The 27,768-nt window shown below is 39.8% G+C and overlaps 1 protein-coding gene across 1 annotated transcript; it reads left to right on the top strand.

Moving 5' to 3' along the window:
- The first annotated feature begins 9,290 nt into the window (after positions 1-9,290).
- On the top strand, positions 9,291-25,792 carry pcdh11 (protocadherin 11). Its single transcript, XM_035669957.1, has 3 exons — positions 9,291-9,861; positions 16,631-19,138; positions 23,744-25,792. The coding sequence occupies exons 1-3, from the start codon at positions 9,322-9,324 to the stop codon at positions 23,825-23,827; spliced, it is 3,132 nt and encodes a 1,043-aa protein (XP_035525850.1). The 5' UTR covers positions 9,291-9,321; the 3' UTR covers positions 23,828-25,792.
- Positions 25,793-27,768: the final 1,976 nt, after the last annotated feature.

The raw sequence follows: 27,768 nt of genomic DNA on the forward strand, positions 1-27,768 counted from the left end.
ATAACAGCTTCAAAATCATTTTAATGCTACATTGATTTGTAATAGGGTGAATGGTGCCTCTGTCATTCCCACTCGGTCTCCGGGTCAGGGCAAGTGTAAAGCAACGCTTAACGGCAGAGCGGTCACACACCACCAGCTATGCCCATGTTCAGACTGCAGACCAAAGTGACCCAAATCAGATTTTTTTTTTTCATGACATTGTGAACAGCACAAATCACATGGAATCTAATCCTCTCAATTCTGTAGTCTGTCACTATTTTTGGTGAAACTTCTGGGTCTGTCCTTTGCTGCTTTGCCTCAACTCTCTCTGTGATTTACAGAGTTACCTGATGGATAGAAACACTTTACTAGTTAGGTTAACCACTAAGCTAGTTAGTTCAGTCTGTGCTGCCTGGTCAAAGTACCTGGGGAGTGTTGGTTTTAATTGAATTATTGCCAGAATTGCAATATGGCCAAAAGCTGCAATTTGTTTGATGTAAATGTAAAATGTTTGACAAAACAAAATTAGAAGTACTGTAGTTCTGAAGAGATACCCTGGCCAACAAATATTGTTCTACAGATTTAATACAGTTAATACAGTTAATACATTTTTATTTGGTACAGAAATAATTATATTCACAATATCATGATTTTAATAGTCTTTTAAAGTGAAAATTATGCAAAAATTATCATTTCCACACAAATTGTGAATCATTTAGCAATATCTGTCAAAATAATAGCATGTTTTACCATATTCCTCATGCAGCCCTAGTTGGTATATTTACACCCCTAGCAAAGGAACTTTGGACCACGGGGAGAAGGAGGGTTTCATGCCCTGGGCACAGGGGGGCACAGCGTGGAATGTTGGGGAGTGGAGTGTCGGAGTAGGTTGAGTGGGCAGTCGTTGTTGAGAGCCTCATGAAATTAAAGACAAACAGATGCAAGACAGGTGCTTAGCTGCCCTTCTTGCTGTTGGACTAGTAAGTAATATTAGCTGGCTTATTATGTCTTAGGTTGTTGCACTTGTAGTAATGTATTCATAACAAATTCACAAACTGGTTGCATCAAATCGCAACAAATACAAAATCTTATATAGTGTTGCTTTAAGTTAGCATTTCATATTAATGTTCATTCCCCTAAGGGCTGCAATTTTTGAGGTCCAGTAATGGAACAGATAATTGTAAATTCCCAAATTCGAGATACTACTGTATGTGATAGCTCAGTCACATCCACACATTTTCTGACTAACTTAACCTCCAGAAAAATAACAAAAAAAGCAGGTATAAATTTACCGTTGGTACTGTTCAATTAATAAAAAATAAATAAATAAATCAGTAAGTGGACCTTTAAGCTGATATTCTGCTTTGGTTAAGCTTTCTGCCACATTATAACTAAGGATTTTCTGTTATGAATAATCAATCAAGGGCAAAACAGTAATCTCCACCAGTGCCAGACGAGTTTTACACACATTTTCATGTTGAGGAATTATAACTACTAAGTCTACTGATATATATATATAAAAACTTTGACACAGTGCGTGTAATAGATTTCTTCCAGTTCATTAGAAATGCCAAAAGCTTTCAAGGAAAGTTAATTTAGAAAATATCAAAATAGTCACATGCATCATGCATAGGGAATATTATGTGTTTGGCTTTTTGGCAGTATGATTTTCAGAAGAAGTGCTTAAGAAATTGTAGCGAGTAACAGTGAAACTGAGAAAACATTGTAGTATGCTGTGTTTTCAAATGGAGTAGTCATTTTCTGGCAGAGGATTTCCATGCCATCTGGCTCTACCCCTGCCCTTTTGCCTTCAGGGATGAGTGTTGTGACATGAAATAATGTGAAAGGAATTGTTAGACAGGTAAAGAATGCTGTTCATGAGACCTTGCCGGGGGCTAAACTTGTTAGAATGCAAAGTTACAGCCATTTGTTGTATGAAGTGATGGCAAAGGGGAAAGGGTAATCAGCTGTAACATGATGGTGATCATTTGACCTTTATGTGACCATAACCCTTTATGACCCCCATTAAAGCACCTGTTAGAATCTACTTTAGGGTATTTGAACAAAACACCCATTAAATTTGCTGTGGCGGAAAAGTGAGAGCTTGATGATTTGTGATCAGTGATTTTTTTGAGCCAGTCAATATGTTGCATTGATGCCTGTCTGACATTGTGCCCTTCAGCTGCAACCAGATTTGTTGATGTTTAACTTTAATAGATCGTGTGGTCATAAATACAGGCTCTTAAACAACATTTAACACTTTGCTGATAATGAAAATCGGAGTCATACTTTAGCATTATTTTAATGAGGCGTTTGAGTTACCTTGTCAATTTTTATACAATGGTAATTTTCCCTCAATTTCCAGGTAATCCCTTGTTGCTTTTTTATAATGTCTGGCATGTAATGAGTTTATGGTGATAAACTTAACTGTGATAGACACCGCAGGAATTATTTGACACCATTTAGTACATGGAAACTATGGAAACTGAACAAACTCATTACTGAGCTAATTCCTCTTCTCATCCCTGGTAAGAGCTCTGTCATGGCCTGTTGACACTCTGGGGAATGTCTGAAAAGAATCTGAATGTCCTCATCATTATTCAGAGGTGTTGATGATACAGTAGACTTGACGGGGAATGGAAAGCACAAAACAAAGCTCGGTATAAAAGTGAACAGTGCCCCCCTTTTGCTTTCAGGCGGATTTCTGGAGTAGTGAGGCTACTGCAAACGGCAGAGGCATCTACGGTCCACACATCTCAGTGCAAGCAGCATCTCTCCAACGCAGTGCGGCTTTAAGAGGACCGGGGCTCTTAAATCTGCGGTTGGCTCCTCCTTCCGCCATGATGTCAGTCGGAGGGAGAGCGAGAGGGAGAGAGGTGGGCAGTGTTGAGGAACTGAGTTCATACAATACTACTGAGACATCTACAGCTTAGCAGACAGATACGGTGAACCGCCTATCCCGGCTCCTGTAAGTGATGCTGCACTGAGGCACACTTTGATCCAACTCCATTGGGGGGGCGATGCGCTCTCTGCATCCCTCCTTTAAGAGTTATTTTTTTTGGGGGGGTAGCGTGCACAACCTCGAATCAGTCAAAACAAGTGGTTATTAAATACATGAGGCTTTAAGCTTTCAGTTTTTCATCAGAAGTCAATTCTTGCGCTCTTGGATTGAAGTTTTACGCGCGGGTGGCACACGTGTAAATTTGGTGGCAGCGATTTTAAGCTGGTCAAATAAAGTAGGAATTTCAAGGCAGACGTAAGGCTAGGGCTACAAAGTTAATGTAAAACAAGCTTGGATCAATGCGTATCTCCGCCCGTGGGATTGCGAGCCCAAGACATCCGAAGAGGAATTACAGCGTCCTTTTCAAACAAAGTTGATCGCTGTGCATGATTTTTTTTTCTCCTGCACATGAGGATCACAGTTTTTTAGCGCATGGATAAGTTTTTGTAGTGGATAACATTTTTTTTTTCTTCATTCTTCTGCCGCTACTGATGAGGATCCTGTCTCCCCTTTCCCTCTACTTCAGTTTAATTCGTGGCACTTCTTTTTTTGTAAATCAGTGATGTCTCTACGCGGCGGTACTCACGGCTGATTTTTTCATCCTATTCGAGCGGAAAAAGGTAAGCTTTGCTCTTAAATCATGACTTTACTGCTGGTATCAAAATGTGTTTTTACTTTAGTGGTCTCTGGGCATATGTGTGCCCATGACTGGTCTCCCGAGCGCATTCAAAAAACGCTGGAGAGCACCCAACAGCCTAATTTATGAGGTCCGTATAAAATCAAACTGATGTCCTAATACCGTCGAGGACCGGTGATGTATTTACAATCACTGAGAGCAACGTGAGCTTGGCTACAATTTAGTGATAGTCTGCAAGGCACTTGAATAAAATCAGTGTGTTTGCGATAGTGGGTCATTTGGATGTTTCCGTGGGTTTTTCCTAGAGCTGCTCCAAAGATAGGAAACAGGCGTCCCCGTGCACCTGATGTAAATAGAAATTATCCACGGACACGGTGCATCGCGGAGAATCCAAGCTGAGTTGCCGCATTATAAATGTGCACCGCGCGGTTGGTCACGACTTCGGGCGTTATTTAGTCTTGCTCAACACTGATCGCTTGATAGATAGGCCTACTTTCCAAGAGCATCCGAATGCAGGGACTTGTCAGTGTAGGTTTCTCAGCAGCTTGGCCGCGCAGCTCGGTTTGCGTGGGTGCGCGGTAAAAGCGCGCTCCTGGTCAAGCGGTTCAGCTGTCAGAGACCATAACCTCAGGGGCTATCTGTCTTATCACGCTCAGACTCTAGGAAAAATAAATAAATATAGAATTGTTTTAGGAATAGTTCAAACTGTCACGATATGGATCCCCGCTGGTTTCAAGATTAACCGCCACAGTTGGTTGCTTGGGTTCCTAATACCTGCTCAATATGCGATAGATTATTATTGGGCCTGTATTTTTTTTCTTTTTTCTTTTTTTTTTTTAAAGACTCCCACTAGGCCCACTGAACTCAATATTTGCTCGAGAATAAAATCAAATGGTAATGTGAACCTTCCCAAGGTGAGCAGCAGCATATTTTGGCTGTAGGCTGAGGCATTTATATTAAAAGAAGAGTCAGTGAGTAGGAATGGAAGCAGGTTATGCATCTGTTGGATTTGAAAAACGCATTAAAACCATTTGCACATGCACATCCGCATTTCACATTCACCAGCAGATACAGAAGTCATCATAGTCTGCAAATAGTCTGCAATACCCTGACATACTGTATGTGTTACAATCATATCTCCTATCGTTTTTCATACTTCTTATGAATTAACTAAATATTGACAGCTGAGGGAGTCATTAACTTATAAAGGAACTGTACATGTTCCAAAGAGTTCATAGAGTAACTAACCTGTAGTCCCAGAGATGCTTTCCAGGTGTCACAGATGTTGTCTTTTTGCTTTGCTTTTACTTTCCGTCATACAGTGTGAGTCAAGCTCCTTTAAAATCTCTGCTTCCACAGTCACATTCAGTTTATTTAAAAACTTTGTTAAGAGTTTGTCCATAATTTAAGATCATATTTCCCTTGAGATCTTCTCCTGAATAGCTTTCAGATATTCACCATATTGCAGTAGTTGAACTGTCCGTTTCACTTCCCAAGGATAATATATTGAATATGAGTTGAGTTTGCTCATTTCAGAATACATGGCACCTGTACAATTTTCATCTGAAATATGACTGCTTTTAAATATATGAAAATGTAATTAAAACATTTTGACAGTGTTTTTTCCAATATTATAAAAAAATCTATTTTAGCAGTTATTCTTAATATACATAGTACATTTTTCTGACTTTGTTTTAATCAAATGCATGCTTTTTCTGACAATTTATGTACCATTGCAGTTTAGGATTTTTGTCACATTATTGAAAATAATGGATTTTAAAGTCATCGGTAACATTCAAGATGACGTAAAGCAACACCGAAGTGATCACACTCATATTTAGCATTAGGATGACATTTGCATGTATGGACTGCCCTCTTGAGGTCCATGATTACAACGTTGTAAATTAGTTAGTCATTTTGCTAATGCAGAAGGGTAAGAAATATTACTTGGCGACCATTTAATTACTCATGTAGTACAACTCTTCATATTCCAAGTCTTATCTAAAAATTTCAAAAAACTTTTAGATTTAAATGTGAGCAACCATTTGGTTATGCAGCCAATCCGCATAGCCGGGTGAGATATCACAACTCTGACACTCAATTAGTACAACAGCGTTTTTATTCTAAGTCTATTTCTTTTGTCACTGATAAAACATGACGATGTGTAAACCCTAGTGATATTTGAACTTCAATATATATCTTTTGTCAGTGTTAAATCTATTTTTAACACTGTCAATGTGGCCATTTATGTTGCGCATCATTTTCTTGCACTTTAAAGTACTCACGTAATAAAGTCACAGTTGAAGCTTCCCAAGAGAAAACAACTTTTATTCCTGCACCATGTAAAGAGAATTGTTCTGGATGCGTGGACTGAAAAACAACTGACTGATCTTGACAGAAACCTGGTCTGTCAGCCTGTCAGCGATTCTTAAAGCTGTTAAAAGAGAAAAAGCCCAAGACAATCAAAAGTATTACTTGCCCTCTTTTGAAAATCTCTTTGGATCCACAGGCAATATTGATAGCTACAACAGTAGTAAAAACCTGCCTTTGAATGTTAAAGGACCCAAATGTCTTGGGCCTTAACCACACTAAAAATTTCCAGTTGATGGCATCTTTAAGGGTGAAGGTAGGGGGTGACAGTAGCTGTATGATTCACCTCTCACTGCTACCTCAGGTGGATGCAAACACCAGGAAGGCCTGTCCATCACACTGTTGTGTAAAGTGATCTAGGGCCGGCCTGCTCCTCTTCACTCTGTGTCTCCCAAGAGGGAGGCTTGAGTTTGCCTACTGGATTCAACCTGCTGTCTGGGGCTCAAAATAGCATTTCAGGAGACTAGTGAAATGTAAGCAAAGGAGACACTCTGACTGACACCTAGGATTTCTTACTCCCTCCCTCTTCCTTTTTTTCCTTCCAGCACAATTCCTTCTCTCAGCTAGCCTACCCTTCGTGGACAAGTTTATAAAGAGTTGTGACAAGTGATAGGCCATGCAGATGTTGGAAAATCATGGATATGAGAAAATAATCCAAATTGAGTTAATAGAATAAGATGAGTAAACATGTTTGTCCATAATAAGTTAAAGGGCAACATGTGTCTTAAAATAATTTTAGCAATAGCGACTATATATCTATGATAATATGTATATATCCCATATTAGTAAAATTTTGTTTCTTAACATCTTATTAACCCTGCCAGGGTGTCCTTTTTTTTACTACATTGGTACTCCTGCATGTACTCTGTCTAAAACATACTACACCCCTTCATCCGTGCGGTACGTTATTGTCACTTACAAGAGAGAGAAAATCTAGATCATGCTTTGATCTTTTCTGTTCACATCCGATTTAAGGATGTAATTTAAACTTCATTATGCATCATGCGAGCTCAGCCTTGGACTGCCGGGCGATCATCACAGTGAAGCAATTGCTGCTCACTCTCAGAAAGATGCACACTTCAAAGTAAAGTGTGTCACAGTCACTAATAGGATATATCTCATCAATATTTTGACATGACAGCACAACACCGCCTGTGCTATAGGTGTAAAATGAATAACCCTCACACTGATCAATGTCAGCCATGTTTTTTCCGTCCAACTGTTCTTTAATGAGTCTCATGTGACTGCTTTATGAAATGTGTGAAAAGAAATATGTCTACAGGCTGCATGAATGCCTTGCAATTGTTGCTGATTCAAAACCAGCTTAATTAAATTCTTTTTTTTAATCAATCCCCCTTTGTCGGTAGGCCGAGAGCTTCAATGGCTATGAACGCTGTTGCCTTGCCAATTTAGAGGACCCCTGTAGTGCAGTTTAGGTAGTCACACCTTTTCTACTGGATATTGTTTGAGTCATGTAAATGGATGGATGGAAATTTCATAAAGTAGGAAATATTACAGCTCCCACAGAGCTATTTGTAGTCCCTTGTTGCAGCAGGTATGTATGCATTATCAGCACCAGCTGTACATCGTTTCTGTGATGGCTGTCATAGACTTTTGCTATATTTTGAAGGAACTGGACGTTTGATTTCAAGGCAGCTGCATTATAAAAACAACCTGATATCTTGAGGAAAATCAAATGAGGTTGATAAACACTCAGGAGGGTTGGTGGACCGAAACACACAGGGGGATATGAGCAATGAAATTATATTAGTCATTAAATATATTGCGCTGAAATACACATGGGGGGCCAGAATTATTATGAGAAGTAAACATAGCTGTGCATTGATGGCCTTATCCTGAAATGTCATTGTGCACTCAAAGCAATCTGAAGACATTAATGTAATTCTGTTCTACTGAAGAAATCTACTAAACATGGATATACTTTTATAAATATACTGCATAACCACAAGTGTAATGTCAAAAGCCCATTAAAGCCTGTGTGGCCAAGCCTTTATAGAGATCACTGTAATTGCGGTGGAATGGTGGAATTTCATTTTAAGATGCAAGAATGGATTAAATGAACAAATAAGTCAAAATGTCAACTAGCAAACCACATGAAGTAACTCCCCTAATAACTGACTAAAAACCTACCAATTAACTGGCGGAAAGCTGTCAATATTTCATGCTAGCATATACTGGCAGGGAAGGCAATGCAGGAGATGACTCCTTCATCATCTTCCAATGACCTACTTGGGTTTTGGCAATTGGGGTTCTTGCCCTTTGGCAAGCTTTTGCACATATAAAACAGTTAAAGATTTTGTATAAAAACAGCAACACAAGACAACTTATTAATGAATAATTTTTCAGTGATGGCTAACCCATTTGCTCCGCATTTTCTGTGAAGGGCTTTATCATAGGCATCATTCAGTACAAACAGTAAACTAGATGTTGTTTAAATTTGATGTTCGAGAAAACACATTCGTCAGGATGTAATGACGTTATGTTTCAATTTCACTAATTTGACTGATGGTGGCTCCCTCAATAAATAATTTCACATTGTTGTCTCTTTCCACTGCATTTACTCTAAACAGTGCTCTTATCATACTGTGTATGTTTACACACATGGGCGTTCATGAAATATTTGCGAGCTCAATTGTTTACATTCAGAGCAAATGAGGTTGTCCATTAATAGCTGCTGTCAAGCGGTACTACAGCAAGTGTGTGTGTGTTCATGCATGGAAGCACCAGTGCTTAAGGCTCAATTCTGCTGCCTCCAAATCAGTTGAAGGCTGGATGTGAGGTGCAGTTTATGAAGACACCACTGCACCATATTGACTCACATTGACTCAGATATGAATTAAATTCTTCTCTGTGCCGTGTCCCTTTTTTTATGCACATAGTTTGTGAACAGGCTTTCAAAGCAAACAATTTTATCGCAACATTGAACTCAACTGCTTTCATACTTCTCAATAAAAATATGAAAGGGTTCATTACAGTGATGAAATGGATTGATGGAATATGTGAACTACTAACCTTTACGTGTCCGCTTGCTCAATGGATGTCATCAAAGGTTAATTGTGTAAAACCGCTGTTAATTTGCTCTCAAAGACATGGGAAGGATGTGGGCTCATAACTAGTTAGGATGAATAGGTCAAGTTGAAAACTCTCCATGAGGGAAAATAGTACTAATTACAGCAGAACTTGAATGCCATGTAATTTTGTGCATTGACATTGTGTGTTCTGTCTTTCTCTTTTCCCTTTTTCTCTCTGTCTCACCTTTCTTGTGGCAGAATTGCTGCTGTAGAAGTGAAGCTCCCATCCACCATCCACGAGTATGGACTTAGCAAGTCAGGCTCATGTGCTGGTGGTCTTGCTCACCTGTGTGGTCTTGCGATGCTGGGCCCAGGAGAGGGACTACACGGTGAAGGAGGAGCAGCCAGAGAACGTCCGCATCGGGAATCTGCGCAAGGACCTGGACCTCAACCTAGATCCCAACATCAGGCTGTCCTCGCCACTGCAGTTCAAGCCTGTGTACAAGACAGGTGACGTGCCTTTGGTGAGGGTGGAGGCCAACACAGGGGAGATCTTTACTACCAATCACAGAATCGACCGGGAGAAGCTGTGCTCAGGGGTCTTCGCTGAGAAACGCTGCTACTATGAGATTGAGGTGGCCGTGCTGCCCGATGAGATCTTCCGATTGGTCAAGATCCGCTTTCTGATCGAGGATGTAAATGACAACGCTCCCCTTTTCCAGTCCACTGTAATAAACATCTCCATCCCAGAGAACACAGCCATCAACACCCGATATCCAGTGCCCTCAGCATTTGACCCTGATGTAGGAATCAATGGGATCCAACATTATGAACTGGTCAAGGTGAGGCTCACTGCTGTTTCCTCTCTCACATAATATTGTTATGTTTCAGGGTAGCCCAAGTTATCTTAATTTTATTTTTTGATTGTAGAAACAGATGTTTTAAAACTGGCTTATGTGACTACATCTATAAAAAACAACACATTTTTGTAAATCACTGTGGGTTTTGTGTTCCAAGCCCATTTCTGAAGTACATTACACTTATGGTACATTTATGAATATTGATTTTGGGTTACTACATTCTGTGACTACATACCTGTCATGACTTCAATATATTTGATAATTGTTGCTGAATTGTTAGCTTTAATAACATAATCTATAATTTAAAACATTAAGTATCTGAAGCAAGATTTTCAAACACTCACTCCACTAAAGCTGAAGTTGATATATGCTATTACTGTTTGTCCGCAATCTCATGTCTAAACTAAAAGCCATCTTGTACAAATTCATTTAGTTCAATACGGAATGATGATATTGAAAGCGAAAGATACAGGCCTGAAGCCTTATGATATTTGTACAGTCTTCAAGTTACTGTTTTGCTTTATGGAGTATAATAAATAGGGTTTTCAGGAAAATCCAACATATGACATCCATATATTTGATAAACCAAAGACCATTGTGGCAGTCCATCTTGGAGAAACACGTACAAAGAGATAATATTCTAATGCAAGCAGAATATTAGTCAGCATGCATATTATTGATGAATCTCTGACACACTGTTATGCCTGCAGTCTGCCACCTGTCTATATCAGGTCTGATTAGTTGACTATTTTTAAGTAAGTTCAGTAAGCCCTTACAATATTTTCTCTGGCAGATTTTTCATCCCATTTGGTTTTCTTGTAATATGATTCAGATTCTGCATTATAGGTTCTCATATAAACCTACTATATTGCTGTCCTGCTGTAACGCAATGTATGCATACAGAAAATTAATTTAGACTATTTGAAAATATGACCTACTTTTTCATAAAGTGGAATATGTCATGAAGCCTACAGTGTTTTCTACCACCCATTAATATGTCCATATGCTTTATTACATTATGAGATAAGGCTGTTAAGAAGGGAAAGTTTTCACCATATACAGTAATATCAGAGAACATGGAGTAGAAAATGCACACACAGCATATCTTGCATGTCCAATTTCCAGCAACAGGTTACATGTGCTACTAGATTCAAGCAAGTGAGCAGAAATGTACTATATTATGTTAATAGGTGTCTCATGCAGAACCAGGAAAAGCTTTTTTTCATCATCTAATTGATGCTTTATTAAACTGCAGTGCAATATTCTCTGTTGCCTAATGGAGTCAGCCCTAAATCCAGAAATGTAGGATAATATCATGCATTCTTTTTATAGTCTATACCATACTCTGTACTCTTTGTGGATAGATGCATATTGGAGAAGACAAGAGCTCTTACAAATGAAGTGTAATTAAAGAGGGAGATGCAAGCACTCTGGAGGAAACCCTAAACATAATAAATAAAGGAAGGTTACTAGATTTGAGAGCACGGTGCGAGACAAAAATGACAAGTCCATCTCGGAGTCTCAGATGAAGTTAACACTGAGTTGGAATGAACAGAATCGTTGCTGTCCGTGTCTGCCTTGAATACCAATTTGCATTTTTAAAGAGTCCCACTGCCAAGGCCTCTCCAGCGCAGTGTCCTGAATTGTTTATGCCTGGAAAATCACCAACCAAATGTTCTGCTCATTATGATGATCATCTGTAATCATTTTTTTTGCCCTTTTCACAATATAGAGCTTTCTAAAACCCTCACCCAGAGTGGCTTGTGGCTAGGTAGTGGTTGGGTTATCATTTGCAGCACATTCTTCTGAGAGCATCCTCAGCACTGAGTCCCTGAGTCAGTTCCTCTCATTTTCTTATTGTGCTTGAGATTAATTTCCTTGTGCTCCTGAGTAAAACACAGGGAGAAGCATTAAAGGAGCCAGAAACATTTCAACCTTTGGTATCTTTTATTTCAGAAGTGCAGTAGAAAGCCAAGGGTTTAGTGGGGAAGGAATGTGCAAGCACTTCCTAGAATAGCTCTTGGCCGCTAAGCCACCCTTGGACTATCTTTGTATGGTCCTGTGAGATTTGTCTCAAAAGCTCCCTCAGAATGATAGTTTGCCCAGTTTCCTTGTGTTGTGCAGGGCACTGTGCTGAAATTGCTACCATTGTGTAGCACGGTGAGCCACAGTCAATGGTCCACCACTCCACATGTAGCATGAATGAGCTGTCAACATACAAAACAAATAAAAGTAACATGGTAGCCTCTTTTTGTACAACTTTGTCCTTTTCCAAAGCGAAGAGGGACCACATCCTACACAATGCTACACATAATGGTTGGTAATCACACTTTGAGTGAAATCTTGCCATCAGTGTAGTGCAGTGGTGTGTTGCATTACCTGAACTGCAGAGAAGGCGTCCTCAGAAATGGTCAAGGTCAGAGGAAGCAATCACATGCATGGATGGAGGAGGATCTCCCAGGAAAGCAGATTTGATCACTTTGCATATTCACAAGATAACATGAGAGGCCAACGCAGAAACATACTCGAGACTAAAGGAGATTCTGCTGTTGGTTTTACTTGGGATTTTGGATGTTCACAAACATTGACCCCTTTCCTTACTCCAGTGATGTATGATTTTGCAGCATCACACGCTACATTAATCCAAGTTGCATCTATGTCAGCATCTTCAGACACATTGATGGTGGGCGTCTTGTTCAAGTCATTTCATGTAGATCAATGTTCTGCTGCTGGCTGGGCTATGCCTCACTGACAAACTGGATGATGAAGTGGGTGTTTGTATTTTGGTTGGGCAATCTGGAGGGCTCTTAGACTTAACCTTTTACCACCTACCTAGGTTTTTCCTGAGATATTTTGAAATCCAGTTGGTTGCAACATGTCTATCTGAAATATACCTAAGATTTTTGAGTGGATGGAGTGGTCTTTTTGCTAGTACTCCAAGTCTGAGCTTGGATAATCTTATTCCTGAACTGATTCTAACTTTGCATTTGAAGATGCAAAATTTATTCAAGCTCCATTCCCAAGAAGCAAGAAAAATTTGATTAATGCATTGCATGGTGCCTATAGGCAGTGAATAGGAGTTTTGGGCTGAGAGCTCACTGTCAAGCATTTCCAGTTTTCATTAGCATCCTACTTTGACACATTATCCTCTTCTAGGGTTTTGAAAAAAAGAGACAAACAATTCCCAGCTTCTTTTGTCTTAATTATATGCATGAGATCATAGCCAGGGGCAGAAGTGTATGAAGTATGGATAGAGAGAATGAGGGAGGAATGAGAGAGGGAGACCGAGAGAGAGGGAGTTTCTATCAGCATTATAAAGAGGTGCTATAGCTTGTGATGAATAGCCCTCCCCAGTTAGCCCCATCCATGGGCATCACCGTGACTAGAGTCATCCTGATATATTCACAGCCCAATCTCAGTCTCCTCTTAGTTTTAATAAGGTCATCAACTTGACTGAAAGATGCATCCACTGATAATCTGAGGCGTTGTCTGCAGAACAGGGTTCAGAGTCATCTTTCCCACATCATCAGCCTCCTCTGAGTCTGTCAGTGTCCCTCAGTCATTTTCATTTAAAGGTTTAGTGTGCAACATTTAGGAGGATCTATTGGCAGAAGGGGAATATAATATTCATAGGTATGTTTTCATTAGTGTAAAATCACCTGAAAATAAGAGATCATAAATTGCTAAATAATACATTTTTATCTACAGAGGCAGCGGGTCCTCTTCTATGGAGGCCGCCATGTTGAACAGGGATGTTTCTACAGTAACCGAGTGTGGACAAACCAAACAATGGCTCTAGATAGGGCCTTTGGCAGTTTCGCAGCCACTGTAGTTTTTCCTACAGGCCTGGAATGAGAGGTGAAGGCATTGTAATCAGAAACTACACCACAAGATGCCACTAACAATCTTACAAACTGATCCTTTAAAATAGCGCTCACTTGTCACAAATGCAGTGCCCTGACCCCTCTCTGATTACTGCAGAGACCAGTGAGCCAGTAATGTGGAATTAATCAAAAGTGATCAAAGTTCAAGAAGACATATACCTGTGCAATATATGTGTAGTGAAAGACTGAGGCATGGTATAATGTGCACATTTAGCCGTTTAGACAGTTTTGTGCTTCTCACTCAGCCTTAGGGTTTCCAGTGAGTGATTCATGCTAGTATTTGGCCTTTTCTTAGCCTGCCCTAGATCTTATCACAATCCACCAGACTAATTTTGCATTCAGGAGGATGCACAGCCTGAGAGATAGCTCTCTTCAACTTATTGAAATGCGCTGAGTGCTGTCTTGTCAGTTGTAAAATTGTGTGAAACCAAGACAAAAGCATAGAGGAAATGCTGGCTCATAAATCATTGTGCAGCATTCCCTTTGACACATCCTAACTCAACATCCTACTATTAACATCAGGCTTTGCCAAATATCAGTGTGCAGATACTCGGCTACTGTGCCGAATCTGTGAACTATTCAAACAACTGAGGATTGAGGAGCTTTGTGCGGATGGAGTATTACTTAGCAATAGAGCCCCAGAATGTTGTCTTGGACCTTTCAGTTATGACAGAAATAGTTCTGCAATGTACATAAAGATTCTGCACAGTTCATCTATAAGGCAGTATTTATACATTTCCAGACATAGTTTTATATGCAATGTCTGCTTATCCCTATATGACTTTTGCTTGCCAGAAGGATCACAAAATAAGGTCTGAAAGATCATTGCTGCAGCGTTGGCTGGTTTAAGTAGTTCTGTCAATCACTGACATGTTGACAACATTCCCTCGGCAAGCAGTTTTTCACTGTACACAATAATTTACATGCTGCAGCTGCACGTTTCCTTGTGTCGGCTACAACACTGTGTTGGCACAAGGATGGTTCTAGATTTTAAAACCTACTGAGGACTTGTGCTCACAATTTGGTTGAAATGTTCCTTCCTTGAACGAGGAGAATGTATATATCTTAATCTCATTTGATAGCTGTGCCTAGACAGAGTAATCTCTTCCAACATTATGTGCAGCATGAAGCTTATCTCTTTAAAGAGGATGCTTTTTCTTGTTTTACCATGAAACTGCTTCTGACTGAAAGAGCTTCAAAGGGCTTCTTTGTTTCATAATGTGCATGCAGCTCATTCATGGGCTTGATCTTCTTCTTATTTCCTCCCCCTACTCTCGTTTTCTCCCCTTTTCTGTCACTTGTCTCTCTCTCCCTCTCTTGTTGTCCCTTTCTTTCCCCTCTCTTCTAATTTGAAAACATGCATGGATTCATACCATACCCCGTCTGAAATTGTAAATATTAGTGCTAGGTTTTTGGGTGGAAGGCAATTCCTCTTAACAGCCAGTGCCAGTTTCTCTGGTTTCTCATGGGGATTACTTATGCATTTGTTTTCATTTTCCTCCGGCTTTACTTTTGCCTAGATTTAGCCCTTCTTGAGCAAGCAAGTCTTTCTAATATGCAGGATTTTTCACTCACTTATCTTAATCTATGGTGATCTGGTCTTGCAGTGTATTTAAAATGGGAGCTCATTGGTGTGTCTCCATTTCCAGCTGTCTGTCTTCCATTATGAAGCTCAAATGTTGCAAGGCTGCTATTCTAACTTGACACAAGATAGAAAGACAGTGAAATCTCATTTTAGTGAAGGCAGAAGAAATCTGATGAGGAGGCTGAAGAGGTAAAGGAATCCCTTCAAGCAGTAGTTATTATGAGGGGTGGATTTCCGTGGACATTTCTTACAATGATGTATTGTAAGAAATTAGTAAAAAATTTAAACAAGCTGATGATTAGCATGTTTGAAAATGCTTTTGATTTATGGGTTCCCAACTGAGATAAGCGGAGGAGAGCCAAGAACCAGCTGCCTTATTTAATAATGTCCTGAGCTGTTTAATTTGCTCTCAACATTCATCACTGTCTGAAAGTTACAAATGAACCTGAGTAACCTAAGGAAATACCTCGACAAGAACAACATCAACAGAAAAATCCACAATCCAAAAACAAAAGCCGGTATGGAACTTTTGAGAGGAATGCCAATACAGATTTTAAAGGGGGAAAAATTACCAATTAGCAATATGGTGGCCAATATAGTGAATTTCTGCGAAAAAAGGGAAACATATTAGTTCATTGTTCATTTTCTTTTCACCAATGTATTTTAAAAACTAGTTAGCTTCTTACTAAGACACCAATTTTACGCCACCACCATCTGCTCAGCTGTGATACTCACTGTGTTCTGCTGTGCTGAGAGTGTAGCAATGGTCCACATTTCCCATCATGCCCTGCCTAGTGCTGAATTGACTTGGCTATTTTATGTTTCAAAATGCAATTGTTACTTTTTGTTAGTGTTTGTGTCAGAACATGATGGGTTATGTTGGTCATTTTTGTGCTGGTTTATAGTTTTAACCATTAGTGAAGTGACTGTTCTATTTTGACACCAGCTGTATTTTACCACTGAAACTCAAGAACTTGACATAAGTGACATATTGTTAAGAGCTGCTTCTTCTCTCTCACTCTGTGTAGCTTGCTGCAACATTGTATGTCTCAACGCACTCTGCTGGACAAACATGCAGCAATGACCCTTATATATGACTATGTTTTCGAAATCAGGAAACAGAAAACTGATAAATAAAAAAAATACATGTATATAAAAAAAAATAAACATAAAACAAACAAACATTTTGTGTGTGAGATAGTGCATGTGGTATGTACTCATATAATTATTATGACTACTACACAGAATAAATGTAACTCAAAATGTTGTCCTGTCTTTGCAGAGTGTCAGCGAGTTTGGCTTAGACATCATTGAGACTCCTGAAGGTGACAAGTGGCCACAGCTTATCGTTCAGCAGAACCTGGATCGCGAGCAGAAGGACACCTTTGTCATGAAAATAAAGGTGGAGGATGGTGGCAACCCTCCCAAGTCCAGCACTGCCATTCTCCAAGTCACCATCTCTGATGTCAATGACAATCGTCCCATCTTCAAGGACAGTGAGCTGGAGGTGACAGTACCAGAGAATGCCCCCATGGGGACATCAGTTGCTCAACTTCATGCCACGGACGCAGACCTGGGTTCCAACGCACAGATCCACTTCGCCTTCAGCAACCAGATCTCTGCCTCAACTAAACGTCACTTCGCCATCGACAGCTCTACAGGACTGATCACTGTGAAGCAGCCCCTGGACAGGGAGGTAACTCCTGTTCATAAACTCATCGTCCTTGCCAGTGATGGCAGCTCCACCCCCTCCAGAGCCACAGTGATTGTCAATGTAACAGATGTTAATGACAATGTTCCCACCATAGACACTCGCTACATTATCAACCTGGTTAATGGGACTGTTCTACTTTCTGAGAATGCACCTCTCAACACCAAAATAGCTCTAATTACTGTTACTGACAAGGATGCAGATCTTTATGGCAAAGTAGCTTGCTACACTGACCATGATGTTCCTTTTCGGTTGAAGCCTGTCTTTAATGATCAATTCTTACTAGAGACAGCTGCCCCCTTAGATTATGAGACGACTCGAGAATATGCAATTAAGATAGTGGCCTCGGATAGGGGGACGCCTCCTTTGAACACTTCAGCTATGGTTTTAATTAAAATCAAGGATGAGAACGACAATGCACCCATCTTTCCCCAGCCGGAAATCCAACTTTCCATACCAGAGAACAATGACCCCTCAACACAGTTAATAAAAATCAGCGCCACTGACGCAGACAGCGGACATAATGCTGAGATTATTTATACTCTTGGCCCTGATGCGCCTGATGGGTTTAACATAGACAGACGGTCAGGAATCCTCTCCGTTGGCAAACGACTGGACAGAGAGAAGCAGGAGAGGTACTCATTCACTGTCATAGCGAGGGACAATGGCTCCACATCCCTGCAGAGCAATGTCACTGTCAGGCTAATCGTCCAGGACCTTAATGACAACAGCCCAGCTTTTACACACCCCGAGTACAACTTCTATGTGCCTGAGAACCTGCCTCTCTATGGAACTGTGGGGTTAATCACAGTAACGGACGCAGATGCAGGAGATAATGCTGTTATAACCCTGTCCATTTTGAACGGGAAAGATAATTTCATCATCGACCCCCAAACTGGTGTAATCAAACCCAATATCACCTTTGATAGGGAGCAGCAGAGCTCCTACACATTTATGGTTAAGGCAGTTGATGGAGGGCAACCTGCAAGCTCCTCCTATGCCAAGGTCACTATCAATGTTGTTGATGTCAACGACAATCGGCCTGTGTTCGTCATCCCATCCTCCAATTACTCATATGACCTAGTGCGAACCACCACCACCCCTGGCGCTGTGGTCACCAGAGTGTTTGCCATTGACAATGACACAGGTATGAATGCTGAGCTGCAGTACAGTATTATCAGCAGCATCATCATCACATCTAGGGTCTCCCCTCGAGGTCTCTTCACCATTGACAAAACAACGGGTAACATAACACTGCAGGAGAAAATAGTGGCAGCTGATCAGGGGCTGCATAGGCTGGTAGTCAAGGTCAAAGATCTCGGCCAGCCTGAGTCATTACATGCTATTGCACTTATTCACTTGTTTGTCAATGACACTGTGTCAAATGCTACGTTCATCCAAGAGCAGCTGCGAAAAAGTATGGAGACCCCCTTGGACCGTAACATAGGGGACAGTGAGGTAACTCCTCAAGCCAACGGATATGTGATTGTTGTCATAGCTATCATAGCAGGGACCATGACTGTCATCTTGGTGATATTTGTGACTGCCTTGGTGAGGTGCCGACAGACACCCAGACACAAAGTGGTACAGAAGGGCAAGCAGAGTGGCGAGTGGGTGTCACCCAACCAAGACAACCGTCAGATCAAGAAGAAGAAGAAGAGAAAGAAGCGATCCCCCAAGAGCCTCCTCCTGAACTTTGTGACCATAGATGAATCCAAGCCTGATGACCCCACCCATGAGCATGTTAATGGTACACTGGATCTCCCTGTGGAGTTAGAGGAGCAAACCATGGGGAAGTACAACTGGGCCACCACGCCCACCACCTTCAAACCCGACAGCCCAGATTTAGCCAAGCATTACAAGTCAGCGTCCCCTCAGCCTACCTTTCAAATCAAACCGGAGACTCCAGTGGCCCCAAAGAAACACCATGTGATCCAGGAGCTCCCCTTGGACAACACATTCGTGGTGGGCTGTGACTCACTCTCCAAGTGCTCATCGACTAGCTCCGACCCATACAGTGTCTCAGAGTGCAGCTGTCAGGGGGGATTCAAGACTGCAGGGCAAATCACCACTCGACAGGTAATTCATGACTTCCTTTTTAAACCCACCCACACTAGTCCCCACTCACACTCCCCTTGCTGTCCCATGGTAGGTGATGTGAAAGGGGGAGGGTGGCAGCATGGAAACAGGGGGTTTTCCCATATAGACCATGACCATGTCTACATGAATGTCATTTGCACTTAAAAATGAGTGTGCTCAAGACTTGCAACAAAACGAAAAGAATAAAACATAATTTGTCACAATTGATACAGCGAACCTTTCACTGTACAACTGTTATTCATTTATGTATTCACCCTCCTTCATAAGCACCCATAATTGCATAATCATTTACAAAAATACATGTGCAGGTTAATTTCATATTCAAAAGCTTGAGTAATGGCATCAGTGCAATTATGATGGCTTGCTATTTTAAACTTCAGTGCTTCAGTGTGAGTGGTCTGTGGCAAATGTAGCCTGATTTAGAAAAGCATAGGATAGGCGGCAATGATTGAACTCTCTACTGATGTATTTGAGGTCAAGGGCAAATGATGCTGTGTGATAATATATTTGACTGACATGCTTAAACAAGGCAAGCAAAAAATAAATGTGACAGCAAGAGTGACAATTCATCTGGTATTAATTTGCGCAAAAAGTGTGAAGGTAAAAGCACAAAACAAAAAAATGTTCTCTTGACGTGCTAAAACAACTTGATAAACATTCCCACTTTTTGTGGATTTTGTCCTCAAAATATTAAGTGCTGTCTTAACTGTGCCAGTGAGGCTTTGTGGGAGAGAAGCTCATTTGAATGCCAAGGTACAGCAAAGGTCTTATGATTCCCTAAGAGATATGTGCCAAATGCGAAGTGCCCCAATAAATAAAAGCTGGCGAGGGAAATAAATGTAAATCAGAGGTAAGGAGAGGTGGCCTTGCTCAGTGCTGACAGCCAGAGCCGAGCGCTGTGGGGAAGACTGAGTACTGCTCAGGGCGGGGGAGGGGGTCACAGGGATCAAGGTGACGCAGAGCCTTGAGACCAATATACTTAAACACCAAGGGAGCAGTAGTCCATAAAAAATCTTGCCAGGCCGACGTTGCATTTAGCCCATAAATGCTCTACTTTAATGACCCCAATTATTGTTATAAATGGCATATGTAGATACACATTCTTTACATTCTTTAAATTACCTCACATAGGAGAGGATGTAATCACATCACAGCAAAGGTTTGCAGCTGTGATGTGTTGTAGCTCGTGTTAGAGAGGACACTGAAGACTGCTTTGTATCCCTAATACAGTATGTACATGTTTATATTTGATCTGCTATCACTTGCACAATGGAACTAATCAAGGCTGACTAGTCTGTGCACAGGGTAGCAATTTACTCATACTGATATATGTGTATCCATAGTTTTCACTTAGTGTCACACATCCAGTTGAATTTTCTGGCTTTTTCAACTTTCTTTTCATTTTGTTTCTTTTAAGATTTCGTGAGGGTTTGGTTGTTGCTCGGTTGCATTGGCTTTCATTTTTGTTACTATTTTGATCATAATTATCACAACTGCCATTCATCTGATTCTGGGTCAATTTCATGATATTGCATCAATAATTGATTTTGTGTGATGAGGTGCTTGCTTTTGTTTGTGCCTAGCCTCATATTGCACACAGTTTCAGATATTTGGTTCATTTCTGCCTTTTTGCTCCTAGTATGCTTCTGTGTGACATCTAGCAAGCATTAAAATTCCTCATGGCATAGTTTTGGTAAATGACTGTTGATCCTGTGAAACATTGTGCTTAGGATAATTTATGAAGACACCCACACAGATTTGATAGTCATTCCTTTCATCCCCCTTTTATTTAAAGCCCTGGTTAAAAGCTATGCTCTGCCATGGTACATTATACATAAGCCTACTACATGCCCTTGGTACCAAAGATTTAATTCATAATGTGTTTATACAACACATTGACAAGTTGTCAGGATGATTTTCCCGTCTTATTGGTGGTGACTGCCCTGAAATATGCAGAAATATTCAGACTGTGTTCCACAATTCTGAATTATTATCCGTCATGAATTTTATGCATCATGGATTTAAATTGATTTCACTTATGTTGCTGATCAGAGTGAAATATTTTTTGTTGGAATAATTCAAAATCAATGAATATATAATTACTAAACGTCCTCCCAAATCTTCAGGCTCTGTTTGTATCAGATTATTTCGAAGGTATACGCATTCATTTCTCTAAGAGAGGTCAGGTTTAATCTGTATAACATTCTCGAATTTTGGGAGTGTATGTGACACACATACTCCAAAAATTTGAATATTATCAAGAAAAAAAAACTCTACTCATTGGTTCTACTCACCAACCATATCTTCAGTGATGTTAAGCTGGATAATACATACATTTTTTTCTGTCCCCTTGAGCAATTGACAAGTGATGCCTCTGACTTTAGACAGTAGATTTCCCATCAGTTTTAAGTGTGCTTATTTAAAGCCTGTGTCATGGAAAAAAATAGCATGAAGCTTTGCCTGATGAGAATCGGTGACTGCAAAGGTTAATTAAATGCACTAAAGGGTTAATCACTTGTAATACAGTATGATTAAAATCACTGTAATTAGGTTTCGAATGAGGCTGATAGAAAAGAAAGATGAAAAAAGGCAGCCGTCCTTTAAGATTATCAGTGATGCCACTTACTATCCTTGGGTGAGTCACGTTCTCAGAATCCGAAGTGATTTGACAGTAGATGACCAGCTGTCCTGTTTGTTGAAACCCTATTATAATTACATCTCTGTTTAATTTCATCTTTGTGCTTCTTTAAAGAAAATCTATCTTCAAAGTCTAAAGAAGAACACTTAAAAACAGCACTTTTTCCAAAAGTGCGGTTTTTGCTTTTATAAGAGGAAGTGAAAGATAGAATATCTGAGCACTCTAGAATTTTAGGAGATCATTTCAAGTGTGGCTGTTAAAACAAGAGCTGCATTTGGTCTGTCAGTGCCAGCCATCTAGTCTCTCTTGAGCCTAAACCTAATACCACGAGTCCAAAAGCAAAGATCACAGGCAGGTTGTCGTGTTTTCCTTTTTGTTCATCAAAGTGACAGATGGTGCTTTAGTGCCTTGTACAGTGATCTTTCATTGCCCCACACTCTCCCACACACCTAAAGCAGCCGAAAATAAAGCAAAGACAAAAAGCCCACCCATGGAATAACAATGGGGAGGGCACACAGGAGGAGATGATTATGGTTTAAGGTCACCAAAATGTTTTCAGGGAATTTACAGATGTAGCTGATAAAGAGCAAAGCTTGTAAAAATACTTCAGAGACTTCAGATTTGTGCCACCATATGGCTTCATTATACAGTGAGAGCTGTATTTGCAAATGCAAACCTCCTCCCTCCCCTCCCTTCCCTTCTGAGTTTTTACGCATCTCATCATTTTCTTTTAACCCCTGCCCCATGATATTAGAGGTCAATCTGCCTCCAGTGATGAGGAGCTCTTGTGAAAGTATGTGTTTTAGCGGAGGCAGATCAAATGAGTACCACCCTGCTTGAATGATCCCAGACGTCTCCATGAATATGCAGGGCTAACACATTCTTTTGTTTGGACCATAATTCTGGGGCCACGGAGCACACAGGGTCACTGCTTAACAAATCTAACCTCCTATGACTCAAAATAGGAGGAACAGCTGGTAGTGTTTTTTTTAGTGTGGTAGTATCACATATGCATACATTCAATTGGATTTAATACCTCTTAAAGTGTTGTTATGCCTTATTTACAATGTAATTTATGATATTATCTTCATGAAAAAAGATCATATTATAAATACATTGGATAAGTGCAGCAGTGAACAAAATTTTTACATATCGTCATTTATTTGTGTGGGTGATGGCATGGGCCTTTACATGAGCCACCCATGGTCTGATGACAAAGCGCTTGTGCTGACTAATAGTAGGTGAATAGCCAGAGGTAGAAGCTATGATTTTAAAAGGCTAACTAGGCTTGTTAATCAAGTCCAATGCCAGTATTAAATCCCAGTGTCTGATTATGTATGGCTTTATTTTATTACCATTGTTTTGTTTTGTTTATTTTATTTTGTCTTTTGTCGCTTTTATTTCTGTTGGGTCATTGCATCTGTAATCACCGTGCCTTGCCAATGTAAGCACTATCAGGTCAGATTATTCCTGATTCAGATATTCACATATCACATGTTGCTAACCCTTTTAGGAACAGAAAAATAATTATATTCTGTACATATCAGAGGACCCACTGGCAAGGGTCCGAAAGAAAGAGTGGGCCTAAATTTTTCCAAATGGCTTTTTGAGGGGAAATGAAGAGTGCTGCACTAGTGTGGTGGGAGACAAAAAGACAAATTGGGAGTGATAATTGGATAAGATTGCATGCTCTGATAAGTACAGGAAAAATGCACAAGCTTGTGACACTTGTAGCATTCTTCAAGGAAACCTGACAAGATAATGACTTGATTGCCAACCGTGCCTTGAAGAATGCTTTTTTTTTTATCTTCTACACTCTCTTCAGAGATTTTTTATTCAGTGTTCAGCGTAGCCTCGCACTGATAAGGCTACAGCTTAGGCTGCTCAGAGCTCGATGATATTGTAACTACAATCTCCCTATATCTGTCTGTCTCTCTATATTTCAGGAGACGGCACTGAAACCACCACACTATGGCACACTCTGTGGCACAGGTACAGCTCGCTCCCACAGGATTAAAATCAATCTCTAGCTCCCACTACCTAAAGAGAGAAAAAGAGAGAAAAGAGAGAGAGAGGGCAGAGGGAGGAAAGAAGGAAGGCGAGAACTGCAGAGGTGAAACAAGTACTTAACTGTCTCTACAGCCTCAAACCCCACCTCTTCATACAATCGAGAGAAAAGATGAACTTGGAGGGGGGAAAAAATCTCAGAAAAAGAGAGACGCTTCATGTTGCCTGCCTGAATCTTGACAAAGCTCCTCTTGTGAATCTGTTGGAAGTTTGAAATGCTTTATTGAGTCCTATGCTATTACTTACCTGTCAGTGAGGATGATACTGTATGCCCTGAACACTCCTCAAAAAATGTCCCAGTCCAGCACCCACTCTGTAAAATAGGTGTCAAATACAGTCAGTAGATCTGTAAAGTATGTTTATATGTATGTATGTATATCTATCACATAGTTGATGGTGTTTATATTTATTGATTCCATTTCTTTGCCTTGTTTTCAAAACTGCCTGGTGGCCATTTTATTTTCTTACTTTCTGGTTTTTGTATTATTTGACGTTGCTCTATCTGGGCTTGCTCATGGAACTAATGACTTATAATGTATTTATGCTGCAAGGTCTACAACCCGTAGGCCTACATTAGTATTGAGCCCACATCACAGTGTACCTTTTCTGTCAACTTTTGCCTCTTTCTGTCCCACTTTTGATGCCACTGATAGCATTGTTAGTGAAGAGTGTGGCTAATGTTACAGAAACATGCATGGCCCCACAATACAACCACATTTGTAGTGCTTTACAACTGTGCTACTGATCGCCATGCTGTTATTACACTGGGAGGAATGGTAGGACAAGTTTAATACGTTGAGCTAAGCCACAATCACAGGGGACTAACTGCTGGGGTTATAATCAAAAGCTGTTTATGTAGGGCAGATTTGAAGAGCACTAAGCCTAACCTTTTGTGTGTCGCTTCCAATTCGGAAGTGATTTAACCTGTGAGATCCACATTAAAATTACTCCAGATGGTAAAAAAAAAGAATAATAATAATCCTCAGGCAGTCTTTAATATGAGTTGGTGGGCTTAAGCAAAAATGACTTGACTTTGTGCACTTCTTTACACTGACAAAATAATTTTTCTGATGAGAAGAACAGTGAACACCAAAATGAAAAGGTAATCCAGGCTTCAGTTTAAAAACAGCAATAAGTTAACATTTGACAGAAAATCCACTATGGTGCAGTTACTACTTCTTAGGCATTTTAAGTGTTATTTTGCTTCTACTGTTTCTACACCTATAGAATCATTATGATACAGTATGTCCTGACTAGAATAATTTCCACAGTATACACCAGTAACTGGCTTGATGGGTTAGCAGCATTGTTGTTCAATAGTCCTGTTAATTGGTAAGCTAAAGACTGCTTTGATAGGTAAGGCCTAAAAGGCACCTACAGTACATACATATAACCATAGAATTAAAGTCATTAAAATGGACATGGTCTGTGCATTCAATTGGAAATGTGCAGATGGACTGGACCAGAGGCTGTTTCCCCTCTTGTGAGAGACTATATATAGTTAAATGAAATTACTGCACAGACCGGAAGCCTTTTTGATTTAGTTCCCGTCTTAATATGTCATGGTTCTACTGACTATGTCTATTTTAAAGCTTTTAATTTTATGTGTTTTGCCTCTTTGTAAGGCAGGTTGTTATTATTGAAGGAGGTATATTCATGTAATTATGGTATCAAATGTATTCACTACTGCGTAGGAGCCACAGTATGAAATATACATAGCATCCTAGCACTGTGTAATGATTAGATTTGCCTGATCTTTGGGGAAAAGAAAAAAATACTCATACATGGGGAGAGCTTTTGTCCTTGTAAGGGAGACAGACAACCTCACTTTTATTCAATGTGAAGTACAATATGCACCTTACATGATCTTTGTAATTGACTTTGATTTGCCAGTGTGGAGAAAACTGTAAATGTTTTGTTTATGTATGTGTGCGCTTCTGAAATTTATTAAAGTCTTTTGCATTGTATTGCATATTTTGACGACTCTTCTTATTCATTGCTTTTGAGCATTCAATATTAGTCTGCATCACTCAGTTCTGTTTTCTGCACACTATACTATATCAGCTTTGTGAGAACAGTGAGACTTAAGGCAAAACATAGTTGTAGAATAATCATTTGTTTTTCTCATATACAATTAGCCAACAGCATAGTGTATGTCAAACAGGCTGTGGCCTGTAGAAGTATGTGCGGTTGTGTTGGTTTGGACACTATTAATTGGCTCATTTCAGCAATAAAAAAACTGCCCATACCCCCTTTCTTCTACATTTTGCAACAATATAGCACTTAAGTATGAGAAAGAAACAAATAAATGGTTTAGATATACATCGCTCATTAGGAACTGATTTCAGATAACAAGTTATGGAAATTTGGTGGGAGCACATCCTTTGAAGTGCACAGACAGAAAACGGCAGAGCAGAAGCTTTTTTTGGAACAACACAACTTCTTTTTTTGTTTGTTTCTCTTCCATGAGAGCTGATAATGATGATTTGATAATGATAACCCTGCTATTGTGATGTACAGTAGTGCACAAACACACAGTTTTACACATCTGAGAAGGAGATTGATGCTTGAGGGTACAATAACCACCGCTCTAACATTGTGTTACGCAGTGTTTATGCGGATTTGATCCAAAAATACAGACTTGAAAGGCATAAAACAAAGAGTAGAGACAACAGAAAATGTTTAATTGCTTATCAAAGTTACTTCATATTTTAAAACTGAGGAAGAGCTAATCAGTTCCCTAGGGGATTGTGTCCTCAGTGATTTGAGAAAATGGTGCACACTCAAGTAGAACATTCTTATATAGATAGTGCATAAATGTCAGCTTACTATTAATAGATAATGTAAACCTGCTAAATGCCTCCTTCTTACTTAAAAAAAAAAAACAGAGCCAGGGTAGATCACAAGGTAGTTGTATCTCTTTGAGCTAGATAAATTATGATTAGATTTTTTTGTGTTATGCATAATTAGGTAATGAAATGTTTTCAAATGAGCCATAAATAAATAAATAAAAAATCCCACCAAAGCCACAGCATTAATGAGTCTTAACATTTGCGCATGAAGATAGAGTAGGCGATAAATGGATTTTTTTCGGCTTCGGAGTGCAAAGTCAAAGGTGAGAAAGAAAGTATGGGAGGAAAGGAAAAAGACTTAGTGGAAGCAGGAGTTGCCTGTCTGGTTTATAACAGAAAATGTCTTTGGTATGTCTTTGTACCATTTTGTTGTTGCTCCTCTGTTCCCACAGAAATGTGCAGCTGTTACGGGTCTCAGCAGCTTGTGATTTTGGTCAGCTCACATTAAGTCTATTCCCAGTGATTTTTATCATCTGTAAAATGTCTCTTAAAGCTTGTCCCATGGTTGTATTACAGTATGTCACTGAGGGAAGTGTTTCCAGAGCTTCTTTGCTGACACATTGATTCATGATTTATGAGGATGCAGTATTCAATTTCATCTAACAGGCCAGGAAGCTAGCTATATGTAGTACGTTTGATTACATTTAATGCAATGATATGTCTGCAATTGGAGCAACATATACAGACCCACACACAACAGGCACACATGCACAAGTTCATTGTGCTATGGTAGTGAGGCTATCCATATGGTCTTCATAAATTGTATTTTTCATTTTTTTAAATTTCTTTATTTTGTCGTTCACAATATAGCTTTTAGGCTTCTTCCGTAAAGCTTGTTATATGCATAATTTTTCTGTAGTATTAAACCTTTCGATGCGCTGCAGTTGAGCATGCATGTTTATTATCAGTTATGAATAAGAAGGTCTAAAGTGAACCATAAATCACATATAAAGTTAGTCTGAAAAAAGTGCCCATGACTTTCCACAACCTTGAGAAGGCAATCAATGCAATCAGTACCTCACCCCCTATTATCAATTCTTTCCCTCTGATAA

The sequence above is a fragment of the Morone saxatilis genome, unplaced genomic scaffold (assembly GCF_004916995.1).
Source record: "Morone saxatilis isolate NCDOM2014 unplaced genomic scaffold, NCSU_SB_2.0 Contig22, whole genome shotgun sequence".
Lineage (NCBI taxonomy): Eukaryota > Metazoa > Chordata > Actinopteri > Moronidae > Morone > Morone saxatilis.

Bases quoted from the DNA above. Each gene is read 5' to 3' on its own strand.
- pcdh11 (XM_035669957.1), top strand. From the start codon at position 9,322: ATGGACTTAGCAAGTCAGGCTCATGTGCTGGTGGTCTTGCTCACCTGT. The intron at 9,862-16,630 runs GTGAGGCTCACT...CTGTCTTTGCAG, and splicing joins AACATTATGAACTGGTCAAG to AGTGTCAGCGAGTTTGGCTT. The intron at 19,139-23,743 runs GTAATTCATGAC...TCTATATTTCAG, and splicing joins GGCAAATCACCACTCGACAG to GAGACGGCACTGAAACCACC.